The 18854-nt window shown below is 49.2% G+C and overlaps 1 protein-coding gene across 1 annotated transcript in view; it reads right to left on the reverse strand.

Annotated features, from left to right (window-relative positions):
• LOC142020077 (uncharacterized) overlaps positions 1 to 15339 on the reverse strand; it is a 30414-nt gene extending 15075 nt beyond the window's left edge. The window contains exons 1-3 of the mRNA XM_075007672.1: positions 15202 to 15339; positions 11431 to 11487; positions 1925 to 2050 (exon numbers count right to left, since the gene is read on the reverse strand). Of these exons, the coding sequence (XP_074863773.1) occupies positions 1925 to 2033 (109 nt within the window). The 5' untranslated portion in view covers positions 2034 to 2050; positions 11431 to 11487; positions 15202 to 15339. The remainder of the gene's footprint in view (positions 1 to 1924; positions 2051 to 11430; positions 11488 to 15201) is intronic.
• Between the last annotated feature and the right edge of the window lie 3515 nt (positions 15340 to 18854).

Raw genomic sequence — 18854 nt, forward strand, 5'->3', positions numbered from 1 at the left:
ACTTTGGATACAAAAATGATACAGGCACACAAATAGGATAATCATAGTCACTAAAGCATAACCCTTCCAGTGATACCTTTCCTGAGTTATCTTGCATAAAATGTATCTTGGTTATGCCGTATTCCTATCATAAACACACTTTCGCCAACAACATGGAATAGAATATCACAGTAGATATATTGATGCAGCTAGAAAGAAGATGAGAGAAACTAAATGGGGATCTAGCTATATTCTACAGAGAGCTACATTACAATAATTATACACCCAGAGAGATAATTAGCTATAGAATTAGATGATGAGGGTGAAATCCTGGCCCTATATGTAATCCATAGAAGATCTTCCACAGACTCCAAGGAGCCAGGATTTCACCCTTAGAACCCAGTGGTTATTCTCGATTTGCAGGCAACAGTTTTAAAGTACAGTGGCTGCCATTCGTAGGTCAGTATTTAGCATTAGTTAATATATACAGACCATGAGTGAGAGGCCACATATCTGCCCTACACACAGAAGAGGAAATAAATGATGTCACTGTATGATAGCTGCTGGGGACCAAACTAAGGCAAACAACCAAACTAATCTATTGAGTAGGACTTTAACTGGCATAAATTGGGGTAGTTCCACTGAAGTCAGTAGCTTTTATACCAATTTACACCAGCTGAGAGTCTGGATTAGGGTTTTTTCAGGGGTTTCTTTTTTCAGCGGTTTCGGGGGGGAAAAAACTGGAGTAGGAAGTATTTCACTCGCTCCCCACGTGGACACTTACTGTGCACGTCCACAGTGAATTAAGCAAGCCCGCCTGAGGGGGCTTTGAGCAAGTATCCACATCAGGAACGAGCAAGTGAACTTTAAATTCACAGCCTTGCTTACGCTTCATGAACTCCCTCCCTGATCCCTCCCGCCTGTAAACAACTCCTCAGCTGTTGATGTTTCCAAAGCCTGCCTAGAAATGTTTTATGCTGTTTAGAAAACTCATGAGCAGAGGCACTTCTAAGCTGTTACAGTAATTGCTTGAGAGCAGTGCAACACGCCTCAGAGACAGACTGAAATGACAACCTCCCCACTGAATCTTGGTCAGTTACCTCTCCCTTGAAATGCAATGTAATTGCTTTGTGTGCCACAGCAAAAATCCACCATCACCCCACAGGTGCAGCGGACAGCACCAGTGAAAGGTTTCACTGAGCATATAATACATGAATCCATGCTGTCAGCCGTGGGAAAGGTCTCATTTCATTGGCATGCTGGAGCCAAAAGGGGTCGGCCTCATGGCTTTCTTACTATCTATGCTAATGGGGGGCAGGGGAAAGGGACCACAGAGTCTGAATATCTCACCCTTTATTCGAGCAAAGCTCTCGAGTGAAAATCGGTGGGAGATTTCCTGAGCAATGGCTTTGGGATTTGGCTCTGATGAAGTGACACTTGCAGCCAAGGATCCTCTGGAATCACACCCCATCCTGGGGCAGAAGGATGAGCTCTTGGTCAAGAGGTCGGACTAGAACTTACAACAGCTGGGTTCCATTTCCAGCACACCTGACCCCCGGTGACTTTGGGCTGGGTATTTCAGCACCCAAATCGCTTTAAAAACTTGATCTTAAATTGCTCTCTGCTGCCGTTCCTCCCTTATAAAATGGGAACCGTTCTACTTCCTCTCCCTGTCTCTTCTCACTTGGCTCTGAGCTCAGAGGCAAAAGCCTGATTCAGGCTGAGGTTTTTAACCATGCTCACAACAGAAATAATCATATTCCTACCTGCTAACTGGATGATGCACAAAACCCAGGTCCGCGTTAGAGGCTACCAGTACAATGCCAAATGAATTAATTGTTCTGCTAAGTGGCACCAAGACCCTGAGATGTTGCATTGAGCCTGCGTTTGACCCCATGTGCCCACCCTGAATGGCACATGGGACCCAAGTGGCAAATGTTCTCACCTGGAAGTACCGCAGCTATATCTTCCTTGAGGTCCTGTGTGGGCTCAGTAGAAGAGAAGGGATGGTCCGTAAGTCTCTGCTCAACTTCTGCAGGCGGGGAAGCAACCATGCTGAAGCAGGAACTACCTAAAAAGCCCAGAGAGTTATTAAGGTGAGATTCCTGACCAGAAAACTGCGAGCAACAGCAAGGAATGGACATAGCCGGAGCATTGTATGAACTTCCTCCCATTCTAAAGGTCTTTTTGGCCACCAGACATCATATGCTGCTTCTACTCCAACACATTCTGAGCCCTCTTAATCTACATCTTCCCCAGGCACAGGTACTCTACCCTATGCAGTAGTGAAGATTACCCCTCAGGATTTCCCAACATACACTCTACAGTCAGGGAGAACACTGCAATTCTCTTTCAGTTTAAGGAAATCTCGCTCTTTCTGTTTCCAGTTCTTCTTTGTTCACAGAGCTGGTCAGGAAACAGAATCTCCATCCTGCGAAAAATGTCAAGATTTTAAATGTGTTTCATCCTCAACTGGGACAAGAGCCAAAATTTTGAAGTTTTTCATAAAATGAAATACTGGGGGGAAAAAGGTAATTTTGGGTCAATTCAAACATTTCATTTCAATTAATTCAAAACCCTGTTTTGATTCCAATCCTCCAAAACATGTCAAATAAAATAAATAAAATAAAAGTCATTTCAAAATGAAAAATCTAAATTTTTTTGGTCAGAAAATTTCAAAAAGAAATTGTTCAGCTGAAGACTTTCTGACCTTTTCCACTCAATACGCCAAAGGTAGTCAATCTGGACCATCAGATGTTTTTGAACAGACTCTGAAATCTTTTTATTTGCTTATTTTTGTTATTTTTTTTCATTATTTCATCTGCAGTCTGGATTTAGACTATACCTTGACCAAGAAATTTGGACCTTGACAAAAATAATTGACAATTCCTGCTGAAACACCTCAACATATGAACTACCTCCTCACCGCAATTGGAGAACAACACTTAAATCTCTCAGAGTCCGTCCTGACTCAAGTGATGTAATTATGGGAACCCCGCTTAAAAAGATCAACCCGACTTTCTGAAAAGAACCCATCTTTATGCACTAATCCTTTGTAAGATAGGTTAATTTCATACCCTTCTACTGTGTGAGGTGTGCTCACAAGACATGAGCTTTGAGGGTAGCAGAGGAAATGATGTGCTTGGAAAATAAGCCATCAGGTGTGAAGCAGATCCCCTCACTGCTCCACCTACCCATCTTGGGCTAGGACTGACGCCTCTCCGCTTGTCTCCTGCAGCAGAGAAGTCCTTCCAACTGATCTCTTCAGAGCTCCACCCACAGCCCCTGCCCCCCCTTGCTTCCCCTCTCCAGTTCATTGGCAAAAATGACTCCTGTAAACCACAAATTAAGACTCAGTTACTGAAGAATTCTACCCTCTCAGGCAGTGGGCGCTTGCTGAGGAGGGGAAGTGGTGTTGAAGAGAGAGTTTTGTACATCAGAGCCAGTACTCAACAGGCTGCCAAGTGAGAAATGACCTGGTGTGTGTTTGGGCCGCAGGACACAATGGGATCTAGTGTTCCGTATCATCTCTCTTTCTTGCAGTGTGTTCCCCATTCCCCACCTTGAGTCAGCAGCCTACAGAGTCAGCGGGCAGACAGACGGGAAAATGACCTCACGGTCCCGAATCAGACGGTACCTCAGGAGATCTGGCTTTGCCAGAGAACACCTTGGACAGGTCAGGAAAGGCCTGTCTGCCCGGTGCGACCATGCACGTCAGAGGACACGAATTCCGAAGTCTACCATCACACTAGGTCTTCCCTGGTGCGCACTTCACTGATTGTAAGGCCAGAAGACTCACTGTGACCATCTAGTCCGACCTCCTGTAGGACTCAAGCCTGAAAACTTCTCCACAGTAATTTCCAGAGTGAAGTTCTCAGAAAATCGATTTAAAAATGGTCAGTGATGGAGAAGCCACCACCCCTCTTGGTAAATTGTTCCAATGGTTAATAAATGTCATCGTTCCAAAGGTATGATGGGTTTGGTCCTGCTTAGAGCAGGGGGCTGGACTTGATGGGTTTTTTAGGTCTCTTCCAGCTCTATTGTTCTATGATTCTATGCCATATTTCCCGTCTGAATTGGCCTAGCTTCAACTTCCAGCCATTGGATTGTGTTAGACCAGCAGCGGGCAACTTGGGGTGCGTTCCACCTGTGGCCTGCAGACCCCCTGGCTGCTCTCACCCCCCTCGCGTCTCATGAGCTGGAGCCCTGCACTCTCTAGGTCTCCCCCCCTGCCTCCTTGCACTTTGGGAGCATGTGAATCACCTGGTTCGAAGAGCAGCACCGGAGCACAAATCAGGTGAATCATGGTGCTCCAGATGTGCTGGGAGGGACGGGGAGAAGTAGGGAAAGGCAGGGCTCCAGGACCCCAATGGGAGAGGTGGGCTGCAGGACTGCACATGGATGAGGTGAAGGAGGGTCACTCACTCTGCCCACTCGTTGGTCACAGTTGCCCATTTCTGTGTTCGACCTTCCTCTGCTAGACCAAAGAGCCCATTATTCAAGATTTGGTCCCGGTGTAGATCGTCGTAGACTATGATCATAACCCACCCCCTGACCCTTCTCTTTCTAAGCTCAATGGGCTGAGCTCCCTGAGTCTACCCTTACATGGCAGTGTTCTACTCTTTTAAGCAGTCTCAGGGCTCTTCTCCGACACCCGTCCAATTCGTCAATGTCCTCTTTGAATTGTGGGTGCCGGAACTGGAGGCAGGATTCCAGCCGCATTGCCACTGTGCCAAAGACAGAGGAAAACATCCCCTCTCTGCTACTGCTCAAGTGAATGAAATGCACAGTGAAACACTACTGGGTGAACCTCTCTTGTTCGGCACCCTTGGGACCTGCCCGGTGCTGAACGAGGAGAATTTGCCGGACCACAGGAGGTCAATGTTATCTGGAACATTACGAACACTTCCACTGCTGACTCGGCTCTTAGCAGACACGTAAGGGTGAATTACAGCTAAACAACAGCACCGAACTCCCAGACCCAGGACTGGCGGTTGGAAATAAACTTTACTGGACCACGGGAAACTTGGCCACGCCCCTGATAAGTGGTCGTCCAGCTAACTAACATCATGCTGGATTACAGGTGTTGCCGCATGAGAGAGTTTTGGATTAGAGAGGGTCAACCTGTACAAGAAGCCTGGATAGCACAAAGTCGTGCCAGGCTCCACAACCAGCTCAACCTCTAGGAGCCAGTATACACATGGGCAGGAATAAATGGGTCCCCATCAGAGGGCAGCAGAGTACAAGTTTGCTCAACACCTCTTGCCAGGGACAGTGGGTGCAGAGAGCGGCACTTTTAGAGTCTATTTTAATTAATCTCATTTGTTCTGACAACCAACGTTGAATGACTCTTCCCTAAGCTATAAACATGGCCTTTACGCCTCCCACGTCAGAGCTCACGACCCAGGCAAGCTGATAATGTTTGCATCGCCACCATCTGTTCCTCAGTCCCCAGCGTTGCAAATAAAAAGGGTCATTATAAATTGCCAGCATGAAAAATAAATGGCTTGAGATCCCCAGCCCGGAAGAGAGAGAGATGTTACGGGGGTAAGGAATGTCACTGCACCCCAGCTGATTCTTATGGGAACTGATCGGGGTGGTTACACCCCAGAAAAATTCATCTCCAACTAACAGCTGTGCAGATCAGGTCCTTGCTGGGACCTGAAGTCGTGTTGTTGTATTTCCTGGGTGGAGGACAAAGATCTTAGAGTGCAGCAGAAAGCAGTGGCAGAGGTGTCAGCTCTGGAAGGGAAATGCAGCCCCTGAATTCAGGGTAAGGCCGAGGCTTGAAGGACAGGGCTTCAGTGGAATTGGTTTGGACTGTGTACACCCCTCCCCTCGTGATAGTACCAGCGCTTTCGCATCCACCAGCGCCTTGGTCCTGATCCATCCTCAGCAGTAAATCAGCCAGGCCCACCGGTTAGGTATCTGCCCCCGTGCCTCTCCCCAGCAGATTGGAACTGCTGCTCAAGCTAATGCTTATTAAAGATTTAAAAGGGAAGCCGTCCGCCGTGCTGCGCTGAGATGGGCTTTTTTCCTGTTATAGCTCTCTCCACTCTCTAATACTAATAGGATTGGAGAGGGGCAGGAGGAGAGCAGGGACTGACCTATTGGGGGCTAGGCAAGGGCCTTTCACGGAGTGAATCTGTAAGAGAGGCTTTGCCTGCTTTGGGGCGGAGGGAAGGAGGAGATGCAAGAGGGGTACCCATGGTAATCTGTATCCTCAAAAGCAAGGAGAAGTCCTGTAGCACCTTGTCGGCTGACAGATTTTCTGCAGCATAAGCTCTTGTGGGCAAAGACCCACTTCGTCACATGCACCTGAAAAAGCGGCTCTTTGCCCCAGCAAGCTTCTGCCCCTATAAATCTGTTAGTCTACAAAGTGCCACAGGACTTCTCGTTGTTATTCCAGCCTTACAGGAGGTCTTTCCTGCAGCTTCCCCCACATCATGGCAGATATGTCAGGTTAAGAATTCAGCAGCTGCTGTACGTAACTATGACTGAGGCGCAGCCCTGTCTGGGAGCCACAGCAAAATTCAGTCGATAAGGTCACTGGACTGCGTTTTGCCATCTCCGCCACACCAGGGGAAAGAATTGCAGAATACCAGCACCGGAAGGGACCCCAGGAGGTCATCAAGTCCAGCCCCCTGCCCTCAAGGCAGGACCAAGCACCACCTGTTAGACGTTTCTCCAGCCTGTTCTGTTTAGAAGATCCTGCCAAGTGACCATAGCTGGGACACACCATCCACCACAGGTGTTCCCATGTTAGGAACATTGCCACAGCACAAGTCCACCCTGGCCCGAGTCTCATTGTGATACCTGTTCTTGACCAACGAGGAGATGCTGTGACCCTCCTCCCAAAGCCAGATGTCTGGACCTGCTTCCCCAACCTAACGCCCTCGTGGGAGAGGCCCCACTGCTGTGGCAAGATGTGTGTTGTTGGAATTGGGGCACCAGAACGGGAGGTGGGAAATCTGGATTCATTTTTGTGCTCTGCTCCAGATTCCAAGGAATTTGCTTCGTATCACAGCTGTGTGAAGTGGGGAAATTCCAGTTCTCAGCAGCTTCTGAGGTTTGGGTACAAATGGGAATGAAAACGGCACACTCCCAAATTCTCTGAAAATCCCACCCCCCCCCGCCAATTTCATAACAGGCTATTTCATCATTGTCGGGTTCTTTGATCGGCAATACTCAATACATCCCTGACTCAGTTTCCTATCTGTAAAATGGGCTCATGCCCACTTCCCTTAGGGACCGGGAGAGCAAATTCATTAAACGCCTGTGAGGTGCTCAGATATGGGCGTGACGAAGGCCCCTATAAAATGGAGCAAGAGAGAGAACGTTTGGCTCACTTGCCATCGGAAATCAACCTGGAGGAACAGGCCCAGTGAGCAACTCCAAACCAGGTTCTCCTAGAGGTTTAACCTCTGGAAAACGTTCGTTCCTTGGGCCAGGCTGTGGTTCAGAGGAGACTGGCACCCGGTCAGTCTGGCTGGGTTGGCGCTCTCCTCCCTTTGCTCTCTGCCCGTTTATCTTGCAGCCCAGCTGGTGCTGCATATTCAGTGTACCCCCTATGCCTCACCGGGCTCAGAGTCACTGTGACTGCGTGTGCAGATTTGCAGGGCAGCTGACAGACTTTGCCAGGCCCTGGGCAAGGTGGGTTGCGAGCGGCTCTGGGCCCCTGTCAGGGGCGGGGCCTGAGGCAAAAGGGGCGGGGCCTGAGAGGGAAGGGGTATGGCCTGGGGGGCAACCTCCCCTGGCCAGCTGTAAGCACCACTCAGTTTGTGCCACAGGGGTTCCAGCAGCAATTTAAAGGGCCCAGGGTTCCTGGCTGCTGCTATTGCCACTAGGATGGTGGTGGCGGCCAGGAGTCCCAGGCCCTTTCACATTACCAGGCCCCAGGGCGATTGTCCCCCTTGTCCCCACCTCCTGCAAACCTGCAGTCACTATAATTCACCCTGGGCGCAGTTCTAGCATACAGAGGTCCTGTGGGGGATTTACAGCAGCTGAGTTTTCGCTCAATGTTCTTAAGGTGACAATCTGGATATGGAGATCGTCTGGAAAATCCAGTTCCCAGGCTCAGGTCCTCAGTGGTATCCAAGCATCTAACTCCTCTTGGCTTCAGGATCTGGGCCCTCGCAGCTGGCCTGAGATCAGGCACCGCGTCATGGTAGAGTTAGGAATTCAACCCACATCTCCTCTGTCCCTGGCAAGGGACCTGAACCACAAGACCACCCTTTCTTCCTTGTGTCTTGGGCACGTAAGTGTATTAACGATAATGAGTTCAGCATCATTAGGGAGCATCTCTGAGGCTCTGCAGCCCACCTTTCCCTCTTTAATCAATGCCTCGTGCGCAACCGACATGTGGGCTGTAGATCAAATCCAATATACTCCTTGATTGGAAGTGATGGCCTTGGAACTGTAAAATGCGAGTTCGTGTCTTCATAATTCATGGGCTGCCCTTTCGCTTCCTGTGCTCAGGACGTTAAGAGCGGCTGGCTTGCTCGTGCTGCTAGATGTGGGATTTAGACTTCCCACTGCATTTTCAGCAGAGGGCCCATGAGATGCTGGCGGCTTCAGGAGAGATCCAGTGAATGGGTTTGGCCAGGGTTCTGCAATCTGGCATGAGGATGCTAACAGATAATTTGTAACTGACCTGCGTGTGCTTAGGTAAGACTCCCAAATATTGTGGTCCTAAGCACCAAAATAATTATGTTCATTTAAAAATTCGGTGGACCCAGTTCTGGTCTGACTGGCACGTGTGTAAATGGACAAATCAGCTGAAGCAGTGTAAGGAAAAAGGCAGGTCAGTAATACAATCCCCACCTTGCAGAAAGGCAAAGTGAGGAACAGAGGGGCTGTTATCTGCACAGGGTCGTACAGTGGGCCAGAGGCAGGGACGGACCCCAGCTTGTATCCTTTGTCCTCCTTGACAAACAGATCACCACATTTTTATTTCAGCCGTGCCTTGGGACCTCCAACCAAGATCCAAGCTCCATTGAGCTAGCCTGGTACAGAGGAGGAGACAGGCCCTCGCTCAGCCTAAACAGACACAGGACGACTTGTCATCCCAGTGGGGCACTGGGTTCTGAGAGATGAAAGGACTTGCCCACGGTCACTCGGAGCAGCTGCAGCAGAGCCAAGGATTGACCGCAGACATGCTGAGGACAAGGGCCGGGCTTTCACCCTGTCCTTTTCCAAAGTCTGAGAGCTGGACTGCAGAGCAGCATTAGGTATTGGACCAAGTAAATCCTGACCCAGCCTTCCTTCCAGACAACGGCTGTATCTTTTCCCCATCACCTCTTTGCATTGCTCTGATACTTGGCACCTGATATCTGCTGGGAGTGCCTGGGAACTTGGGGTTAGACACTCCCCAGGCGGCAGAGATCTTGCAGGGAAGGGCTTAACACAGACCGCTCTTTGTAACGGGATCCAAGCGCTGTCTAAGCCGAGCCCTGGGGTGCGAGTCATGCCAGAGCCCTGGGCAGCTGCCAAGTGGGAGACAGTTAATGCAGACCAGATTATGGGCCATTAGCCAGTGCTTCCAGGCACAGATATAATCATGTGTATTCTCTCTGTGCTCCCCTCTGGTCTTTGAAAGACCAAGCAAGAATGCAGCTCTTGAGCGCTCTCTGATTCTCCAGCCAGCCTGACTAGCCGCCGGCGAGCCCCACTTCAGTTTGGAGTCATGCAAGCAACTTTTTCAAGGCGCCTACACCACAGTGGCTGACAGATACCCCTACTGCTGTGATGCAGCCGCCATCCTCATGGCTCCAGGGTGCTGTGTGCGCCACAAGCCCTGGCTCAGAGAGAACAAATCTGATTGCAAACTCCTCCAGACCCCATGACAGGGAAAACACACTGCAATCAAAACCTGCGGGCAGTGTCTACTTCACTAGAGAGCGCTGAAATAAGACCAACCCAGGCACTCCTGGGAGTGAAATCCCCACAGGGCACCTGGGACCCTGCCTAGCAGAGATGCCAGCAATTCTGACTGGGGAAATCTATCACCCATAACATGCAGGACTCTAACCAGCACTAGGGCAAGGGACTTCACACCCCACAACACAATAGCTAACCTAACCATGATAATCAAGAGGAATCAAAGACAGTCTTCCTTGTACAGGTTGAACCTCTCTCATCCGGCACCTTGGGACCTGACTGGTGCTGGATGAGAGATTTTTGCTGGACCATGGGAGCTTAATATTTTCTAGCACATCACCAAAACTTCACTGCTGCCTGGGCTCTTAGAAGGCACTTAGGGGTAAATTACAGTTAAGTAACAGCAAAGAACACTGAGAGCCAGGACTGGGGGCTGGAAACAAACTTCATGGGACCAGGGGAAACTTGGCCACACCCATGAGAAGTGGTTGTCCAGATAACTAAAATCATGATGGGTTACCAAAGTTGCCAGATGAGAGAGTTCTGGATTAAAGAGGTTCATCCTGTACCACACCAGCCTCCCTGCCTCCACCTCTGCCCAATGCCACCTGCCTGAATGCCTCTCAAATGGGTTTTTAGACTGAGCCAAAACCCATGTTCCAGACATCAGTAGGGCAGGGAGGACAGGTCCAAAGGCTGGAGCCAGTCCACAGTTTTAGCTCAGACCCATCTCTGGTTAAAGCTTCCAACTTTCCCCATCTGGAGAGGGGCGCTCTCACCCAGCCTGTTTTATAAACAGAACATGTGAGAAGGTCTCAGTCTAGCCCCTGGCTCAGGTGTCTGCACCTTTCACCACCAGCCCCTCTTGTCCCCCACTGGTGGGGAGACCTCAGAGTCACCAGCAGGTGAGAGAAGCATTAGAAATTCCTACCCTCATGCCCCCAGCTCCCTGCTTGCCCTCAAACTCTCTGAGTGAAATCTTGGTCTCTCTGGAGTCCATGACAAGACCCTCTCCTGGACTTGGATGGAGCCAGGGTTCCACTCTGACACCCCGGTCCCAGCGGACAGCTGGACAAACACCACCAGCACAACTGCTTCCAAGTTACTCGCTTGTTGCCAGCCTAAGCCAGGCTGCCAAGGCATAAATGAGCCTCAGCGAGCGAGACCGAGATGCCTTCTTAGCCCCGAGAGCAGGTCTTGCCAAGTGCCATCTAGGTTTGCTTAGCTGCAGATAGAGGTGCAGGAGAGAGATCTTGATGCTGAGAGGCCAGGGTTACGTGCTCAGAGGCCTGCGTTTGTCCAGGAGCAAGGGGTCACCAGCTTGCACTACTGAGCTCCAGGCACCGCACCAAACGAGGCCCTTCCAGCCCCTCATCACAGTCTGACGAGGAGAAATGTTGCTAGAGAAGTTTCCTCTGCTCCCAACCTTGCTGTAGCTGCCAGGTAGAAACCACACCAGCGATGGCCATCCACCTACACGAAACTCACAACAACCACCCAAACGCTCCCCCCCAAGCTCCCTTCCTGCCTCTCTCCCCCAACAACAACGCCACTCCTTTGCGTTACACTTACCTGGGAAGCTGAAGGGTCCAGAAACCTGTCTTGAGCTCTGCCCTCGGGCCACGGGACCTAGAAGAAGAAGCAACAAAGAGAGTGTGTTGCTCTGATTGCCACCAGCGTCTCTCTATACTTCTGCCTGTGACATCACAGGCTCCCAGATTTGGCTTGGATTAGGTGAAGCACCAACGGTTCCATAGTGGAGCCCATTCCATTAAAGACCCTTTTCAGGGACAATAGTTCCCCATGAACCTGCAGCAGCGCTAGCCATGGTTTATGTTTCTAGAGCCAAGGCCGCCTTCTGAAACATCCCTGATACTCTCTCTGGAACATGTTCACCTCCAGGAGTATTCAGACTGTTTCCATAGGGAAGCACAAACCTAGAATCCATATGGATTCAAACAAGAATGCTGCAGCTGAGACCCATCTGAGCACAGCAGCTAAAATGATGTCCACGGACCCTTTCCAAACACTGATTTTCAAGCCCGGCGTTAATGGATTATATTCAGTATCTTTAGATAATGAATTTGCTTGACTGCATGCCGCAGATCTAACTCAATTTCTAGTTGACTAAATTGTAACCAGTATGATTGCAGTATGCAAATGAAGTGAGGAGGATGGCAGTGAGGAAGGTTACACCTCGTGTCAATTAAATGTGTTATTGCTTTACAAGGTAATGCCTTTATGCAAGAGCTAAAGATAAGTTCTTCTGCAAGACTCGATTCTTCTGGGATAGCTGTGTCACGCAGATGCCCTGAACTGTTTCCTTGTGCCACAGGTTTATCAATCCACTTATGTTCTTCTCCCACACCCAGAGCAACCCTGTGCTTCCTTCTGAAGTGGCTTTTATTTTAGGTTAAGGAAGAAGACAAGCGAAAACAACAGCGATGTCCCCAGGAGGTCTTAGAAATTTACTGATGCAGCACACAGAAAACAAAAGCAACAGTTCCATAACTTACCTACCAAGCTCAGGAACACCTGGAGGGCCCTAAAGCCCATTGAGTAGACATCTGTGAGTAGCTTGCATCTGTATCTGAGTTCTATTCATGGCCATGTAACTAATGGTTCAATGCCATTTTCTTCTGACTCTCCTCCTTGTGCATTTACCTTCCTCACAAGTAGCACTTCTAATGGGGATGCCCAGAGACCATGCCCCCTGTTTCACTGCATGCGCGTGAATGGCCCTTTGCACAGAAGTCTTGGTCTCCTGTAGTTCTAAGATGTGGGGTTTTTTTTTTTGTTTTTTTTACTGTTAAGGATGGAGGAACTTGGCACGCTCCAGGTACCTGCTGTTACTGTAAACACGGTATCTGTGAGGCAAAGCTGGCGGAATTGTTTCTATAACAGATACATTTGGCTGCAAGATCTGCCAAACAGACTTTGTTCCCATGATGTCATGTCGGTAACTTCATAACCCAGATGCCTTGGTAGGGTCAAGGAGGGGGTCGAATTTGTCTAGATGTGGAGACAGAACCAGACCACACAGTCTAAGCCCCATTTGGAAGGTCTGTCTGAGGGGTTTTGCTTTGGTTAGGAACCAGGCGGAGCTGGAATGGCCTCTGGCCGACTCTGAAGACCTCATCTAAGCTCAGTTCTCTCTCTTGTTCCAAGCTCAGCGCTCGCAACTGGCAAGGAGAGCTGACAGGCAACTCCAGTCCATGATGGGTGGGGGACTCAGTCAACAACCCCCAGCAAATTATATCTGTTCTGATGGGACACCTTGAACAGTAACTTCACCAGCAGCTCTGCCAGGAGAATTCATCCACCCAGCGCCCTGGGTGAACTGGGGGACCAGATATCTTCAGAGACCACTGAGGCAAGTAGGGGCCTTTCACCTGTCCAGACCTGGCTTGGGTTGGTGGTGTCTGAAGCCAGCATCTGATGCCCAGAGAAAGAGCTGTGGTGACCAAGACACAGAAGCTGGCCTCCTCTCCCAGCTTCCAGAGCAGGGCTGAGGACAGACAGGAATGCTCTGAGGAAAACTTGGCTCGTCATTGGCGCTGCTCTTTCTTCAGGTGAATGTGTCCACAGCGGTTAGCTGAGTGCCTTTCATTAGTGCTAACCACTAAGGTCCTTCAAATATAATGTGGGACAAATCATAGACTCATAGAACAATAGAGCTGGAAAAGACCTAAAAAAGACATTGATTCCAGCTCCCTGCTCTAAGTAGGACCAAACCCATCAGATCGGCCCCACCAGGGCTTTGTCGAGGTGAGACTTAAACACCTCCAGGGCTGGAGACTCTACTACTTCCCTGGGGAGACCCTTCCAATGCTTCACCACCCTCCTAGTGAAAAGTTATTCCTAATGTTCGACCTGGACCTTCCCAACCACAACTTGAGACCATCGTTCTGTGTTCTGCCATCTGTGACCACTGTGAACAGCCTCTCTCCAGCGTCTTTGCAGCCTCCCTTCAGTAAGTTGAAGGCTGTTATCAAGTCCCCCCTCAGTCTTCTCTTCTGCAGACTAAACAGTCCCAATTCCCTCAATCTTTCTTCGTAAGTCATATGCTCCAGCCCCCTAATTATTTTGGTCGCCCTCCGCTGGACCGTCTCCAGTGTATCCACATCCTTCCTATAATTGGGGGCTGAGAACTGGACACAGTACTCCAGATGCAGCCCCACCAAAGCCGAATAAAGAGGAATACTCACTTCCCTGGATCTACTGGCAACGCTCCTCTTGACGCAACCTAATCTGCCATTAGCTTTCTTGGCTATAACGGCGCACTATTGACTCATGTCCAGCTTCTTGTCCACTACAACTCCCAGGTCCTTTTCTGCAAAACTACTACTGAGCCAGTCAGACCTGAGCCTGTAACAATGCTTGGGATTCTTCCGGCCCAAGTGCAGGACTCTGCACTTGTCCTTATTGAATCTCATCAGATTTCTTGCAGCCCAGTCTTCCAATTTGTCTAAGTCAGTCTGGACCCTGTCCTTACCCTCCAGCGTATCTACCTCTCCCCCTAGCTTAGTGTCATCCGCAAACTTGCTGAGGGTGCAATCCAACCCCTCATCCAGGTCATTGATAAATATGTTGAACAGAAGAGGACCCAGAACCAAACCTTGAGGCACTCCACTAGAAACTGATTGCCATCCCGACATCGAGAGGTTGATCACTACCCTCTGGGCCCGACCTTCTAGCCAGCTTTCTATCCATGTTACCGTCCATTTATCCAATCCACATCCCTTTAATTTGCCAACAAGAATATTGTGGGAGACCATATCAAAAGCTTTGCTAAAGTCCAGATAAATCACATCCATTGATTTTTCCCTATCCACAGAGCCAGTTACCTCATCGTAACAGCAACGAAGGGTCCTGTGGCACCTTATAGACTAACAGAAAAGTTTTGAGCATGAGCTTTCGTGAGCACAGACTCACTTCATCAGATGCATCTGACAAAGCGGGTCTTTGCCCATGAAAGCCGATGCTCCAAAATAGCTGATAGTCTACAAGGTTCCACAGGACTTCTTGTTGTTTTCCCTACATAACTATGCCCAGAACAGCACAAGCTGTCTTAGCTGAAAAGCTAAATATTAGTCCTTTAAAAGCCCTCCATTTATATGTATTTATACAACAGGCTCCGGCTGCTACAACCCATCTGGTCACTAATCCATGTTTTAAACAAAACCTCTGACATAATCCGTGTTCTCAGAACTGTTTAGATAACAAGGGCCAGATCCCCAGCTGCGGTAAAGCAGTCTAGCTCTGCTAAACTGCATGGGTCTACTTCAAACTACGCCAGCTGAGGAGCTGGCCATACGTTTTAGAAGAGTCCGTGGGCCTCACCTGCTGCTGGCTTTTAATGGTCTTCCATGAGCGTAGCTTCACAGAGGTCATTGGAGTCTCCTCTGAAGTCTGGGTTCCACCAGAGCATGATATAGTCATGACAAAATGGGACATCTGTTTTCATGTGAATAGTCTGTGTGACTCAGTTTCCCTACCTGTCGGAATGCATAGAGTTAAATTAAGGGGAAGGGTGAGAAGGCGGTTGCTACAGAAACAAGCAGCACAGGTAGCACAGTGACATGGACCAGACATCCTTAGCTACAAAGCTTTAGAGGAGGGCAGACCGCAAAGAGGAGAGAAGCTACCAGTATAACTCCATCCAGGCTAGGATGGTTTACCTCTCTCAAGGCTAAGCCTGGGATCAAAGGGGAGCTGAGCTACAGATACAGAGGGTAAAGGTGAGGTAAAATATGTACCTAGGAGTGTTGTTTTCTACTTGGGCCCTGCGTGCTTGGGATGCAAGAATAAACGTTGCTTTGTTTGGAAGGAGTTAGTTTTGGATCATTTTATCGGCTGCTGTCACGAGCTCCCAAAGGGAAACCCACTCGGACCCCATGAATTACTCATGATCGGTACCCGGGGTGCCTGCTAATGGCTCATCAGGTGTATTGCAGTTTAGCGCCCCCCTTACACTGCCCCTTTAAGTTCCACTCAGGAATAGCTGGTGATGGAGAATCCACCAATGTGGCAGGTCTTTGGCAGCCACCAATTGGTGGCTTCTCTAGGAGCACCCCCTGGTAGCTAGAATTGGTCTCGTAGGCATCCCAGCCTCAGCATGTCCACATGAGGTCCCTCTGTCTTCATTCCTTAGGGCAGTAATGTCCTGGCTGCTGGGTATCTGAGTAACACAAATGCTCCCAAAGCCACCAGGTGGGGTCCACCACCATACTAGCAAAACCAGGCTCCTTCTCAGGATCCTTTTTCACTCAGAGAGGGCAGGTTTGCAGGTTACTCTCTGGTGGCCCCCAGATAAGCTGAAAGACCAGACCAAAACCACAGAACAATCACCCTCCACACATGCTGGCTTAATGAAGATTCACAGTAACCAAGGCCCACCCCACCCTGGGCTTACGCTCAATTCTACCCCAGCTCAAGGGAATCCCCTCTGACTTTCCTTCTCTCTGGGCTCTGAGGAGTTAGTAAGTAAACTTCCCCCTCACTGCCCTCCAGAGCTTTCTGAGGTCTCTTTCCCCAGCTGCTCCCTAACAACTAGTTCATGGTCTCTCAAGACCTTCCTCCAATCCCAGCTGCCCCTTTCTGCCTCTCTTTCCCAACCACTGCCTGAGTTTTCAGGTAGGCCAGGTATCTTCAGTGCCATTGGAAGGCAATTAGCTAGACATAGTTGGACCAGGCCTGCTCCATCTTCAGCGGGCCTGGACGGTCTCATCTAGCACTTCTCAGCAGTCATTAGGTCAGTGGGCTAGAGAAGGAATCTGGGAGCGCCTGTTTACCCTTCTCTTAGGAGAAGAGCAAGGAGACATTTGGGCACAGCTCACCTGTGGAACTCCTGACTCACGATACGGAGCCCAACAGCATTCGATAAAAGGGTGGACATTTGTACGATCAGCACTAAGAGCGGGCCAGCTCCACGGCTGGCGTTACTTGGTGTAGCTCCACAGAGCTTCTGATTCACACCAGCTGAGAACCTGGCTCAACAGGCAGCATTACACCGGATAGAATAAGTATCAGAGGGGGAGCCGTGTTAGTCTCTCTCTTCAAAAACAAGAAGAAGTCCCATGGCACCTTATAGACTAACAGAGATTTTGGAGCATAAGCTTTCGTGGGCAAAGACCTGCTTCATCAGATAGGATAATGTTTGCTGAGCAGCATCAACCGTGATGCTTTGGGACACCAGCCAATCACTAACTGACTGGGAGTAGACAGGAATTTTCCCACGGGCCCCTTAATGCAAAACTATCAGCTATTTTGTTGGTCTTTTTTGCGTCTTTCTCCAAAGCATCTGGTATTGGCCACTGTCAGAGACAGGATACTGGGCTAGACAGGCTATTTATCTGTTCCTGGCTGGCAAATTCTATTTCCCTTCCTATTTTGTTTGCTAATGTAATTATTTGCCGTTTTTCGGTCTCCCGGTGTATCATTTCTGGATGGGCTGAGGTCTTTAATCTCCATTTGTTTATGCTTTCTGCTGGGAAGCTTTGCAGTTCACCTTTAACATAACTCACATGTAATTTCATTACAGGCAATGTTCAGCGGTGAGTTCATCTCATCAGAAAGGAGCACTAATTAGATCATGAGCAGGCCAGGGGGAGTGTGACGGGGGGAGCCGAGGGAGAGGTGAAAGTGTTTGTTATGGCATCTGAGCACCGATGAAATTATTCTTCTTATCCTCATCTCTCTGGTATGACTTTCTCACGCAGGCTGATGACTTTACACAGCAGATTTTCACTATCAAACAGTCATTGCTAAGTGCATTTTTAAAAAGTTTTTCCTTGATTTGATGAGGGTTTATAGACATCCTGCCAGGAACTCTATGGGACATTCCACAAGAATGGAACTGACCAATCACATTCCCTACTGGAGGATCACATCAGCAGTGCTTGACTGTGTGTCAAAGGGCCCATATGGAGTGGGAAGAGAGATTCTCCTTTAGCTCAGAAGGTAGGCATTTGTGTTATGTAAGTCATAGAATCATAAAATACTAGGACTGGAAGTGACCTCAAGAGGCCATCGAGTCCAGCCCCCTGCCCCAATGGCAGGACCAAGTACTGTGTAAACCATCCCTGATAGACATTTGTCTAACCTGTTCTTAAATATCTCCAGCGATGGAGACTCCACAACCTCCCTAGGCAATTTATTCCACTGTTTGACCACCCTGACAGTTAGGAGCTTTTTCCTAATGTTATGGATTGGGAAAACTCAGAGTTCTCCTTCTGCGCCCCCCCATCCCTAATGTTGGTGTGATGTTCTTAGTTACCATGCTGTGTAGAATAGCGACAACTGGGAAGTCATAGATGGCCATGGATTTTGTTGTACTAGGCACACTGAACAGGTAGGATATGTCTACAAGAGAAGCATTTGTTGACAGAAGTCACGGTCGACAGGGAAATCTTGGCAGAACCTATGTCAGCAGATCGCATCTACACACAACCTTCTCTGTCGACAGAGACCTGCCAGGCTCCACAGCCCTCTGGTGCCAGAAAGCAGAATGGCAACTCTGCAAAGAGGGCTGCTGGGCAACCAGAAACCCTCTCTGTTGACAGAAGTGGCTACGCGGCACTTCTGTTGACAGTACACTGACGAGAGATTGTTATGCCTTGAATTTTTGAGGGATGATACTGGAGAGGCAAATGTAGAGTTCTTTTGGGACTCTGTCAACAGAATGTGTCCAGCGTGCGTGGCCGCTCCCTGAGTTATGTCGACAGAAAGTCCCTCCTGTTGACAAACCTCTTTAGTGTAGACCCAGCCATAGAGGGCAGGGGATATAATAAAACATCCATTTGCCAGACGTGCTTGGGAGTGGCAGAGTGAAATGGAGCAGCAACGGCTATTATACAAAGTCCTCATACATAAACCTGCAGAGGAACACGTTAACCTCCTGGTACATTCAGCAAAGGATTTAAAAGTAGCCATCCTTCTCCAATGAACAACTCATTTGCAAACGGAAACAGCTGAAGTGGAGCTCATTTCCAAAT

Source organism: Carettochelys insculpta, chromosome 13, assembly GCF_033958435.1.
Source record: "Carettochelys insculpta isolate YL-2023 chromosome 13, ASM3395843v1, whole genome shotgun sequence".
In the NCBI taxonomy this organism is placed as follows: Eukaryota; Metazoa; Chordata; order Testudines; family Carettochelyidae; genus Carettochelys; species Carettochelys insculpta.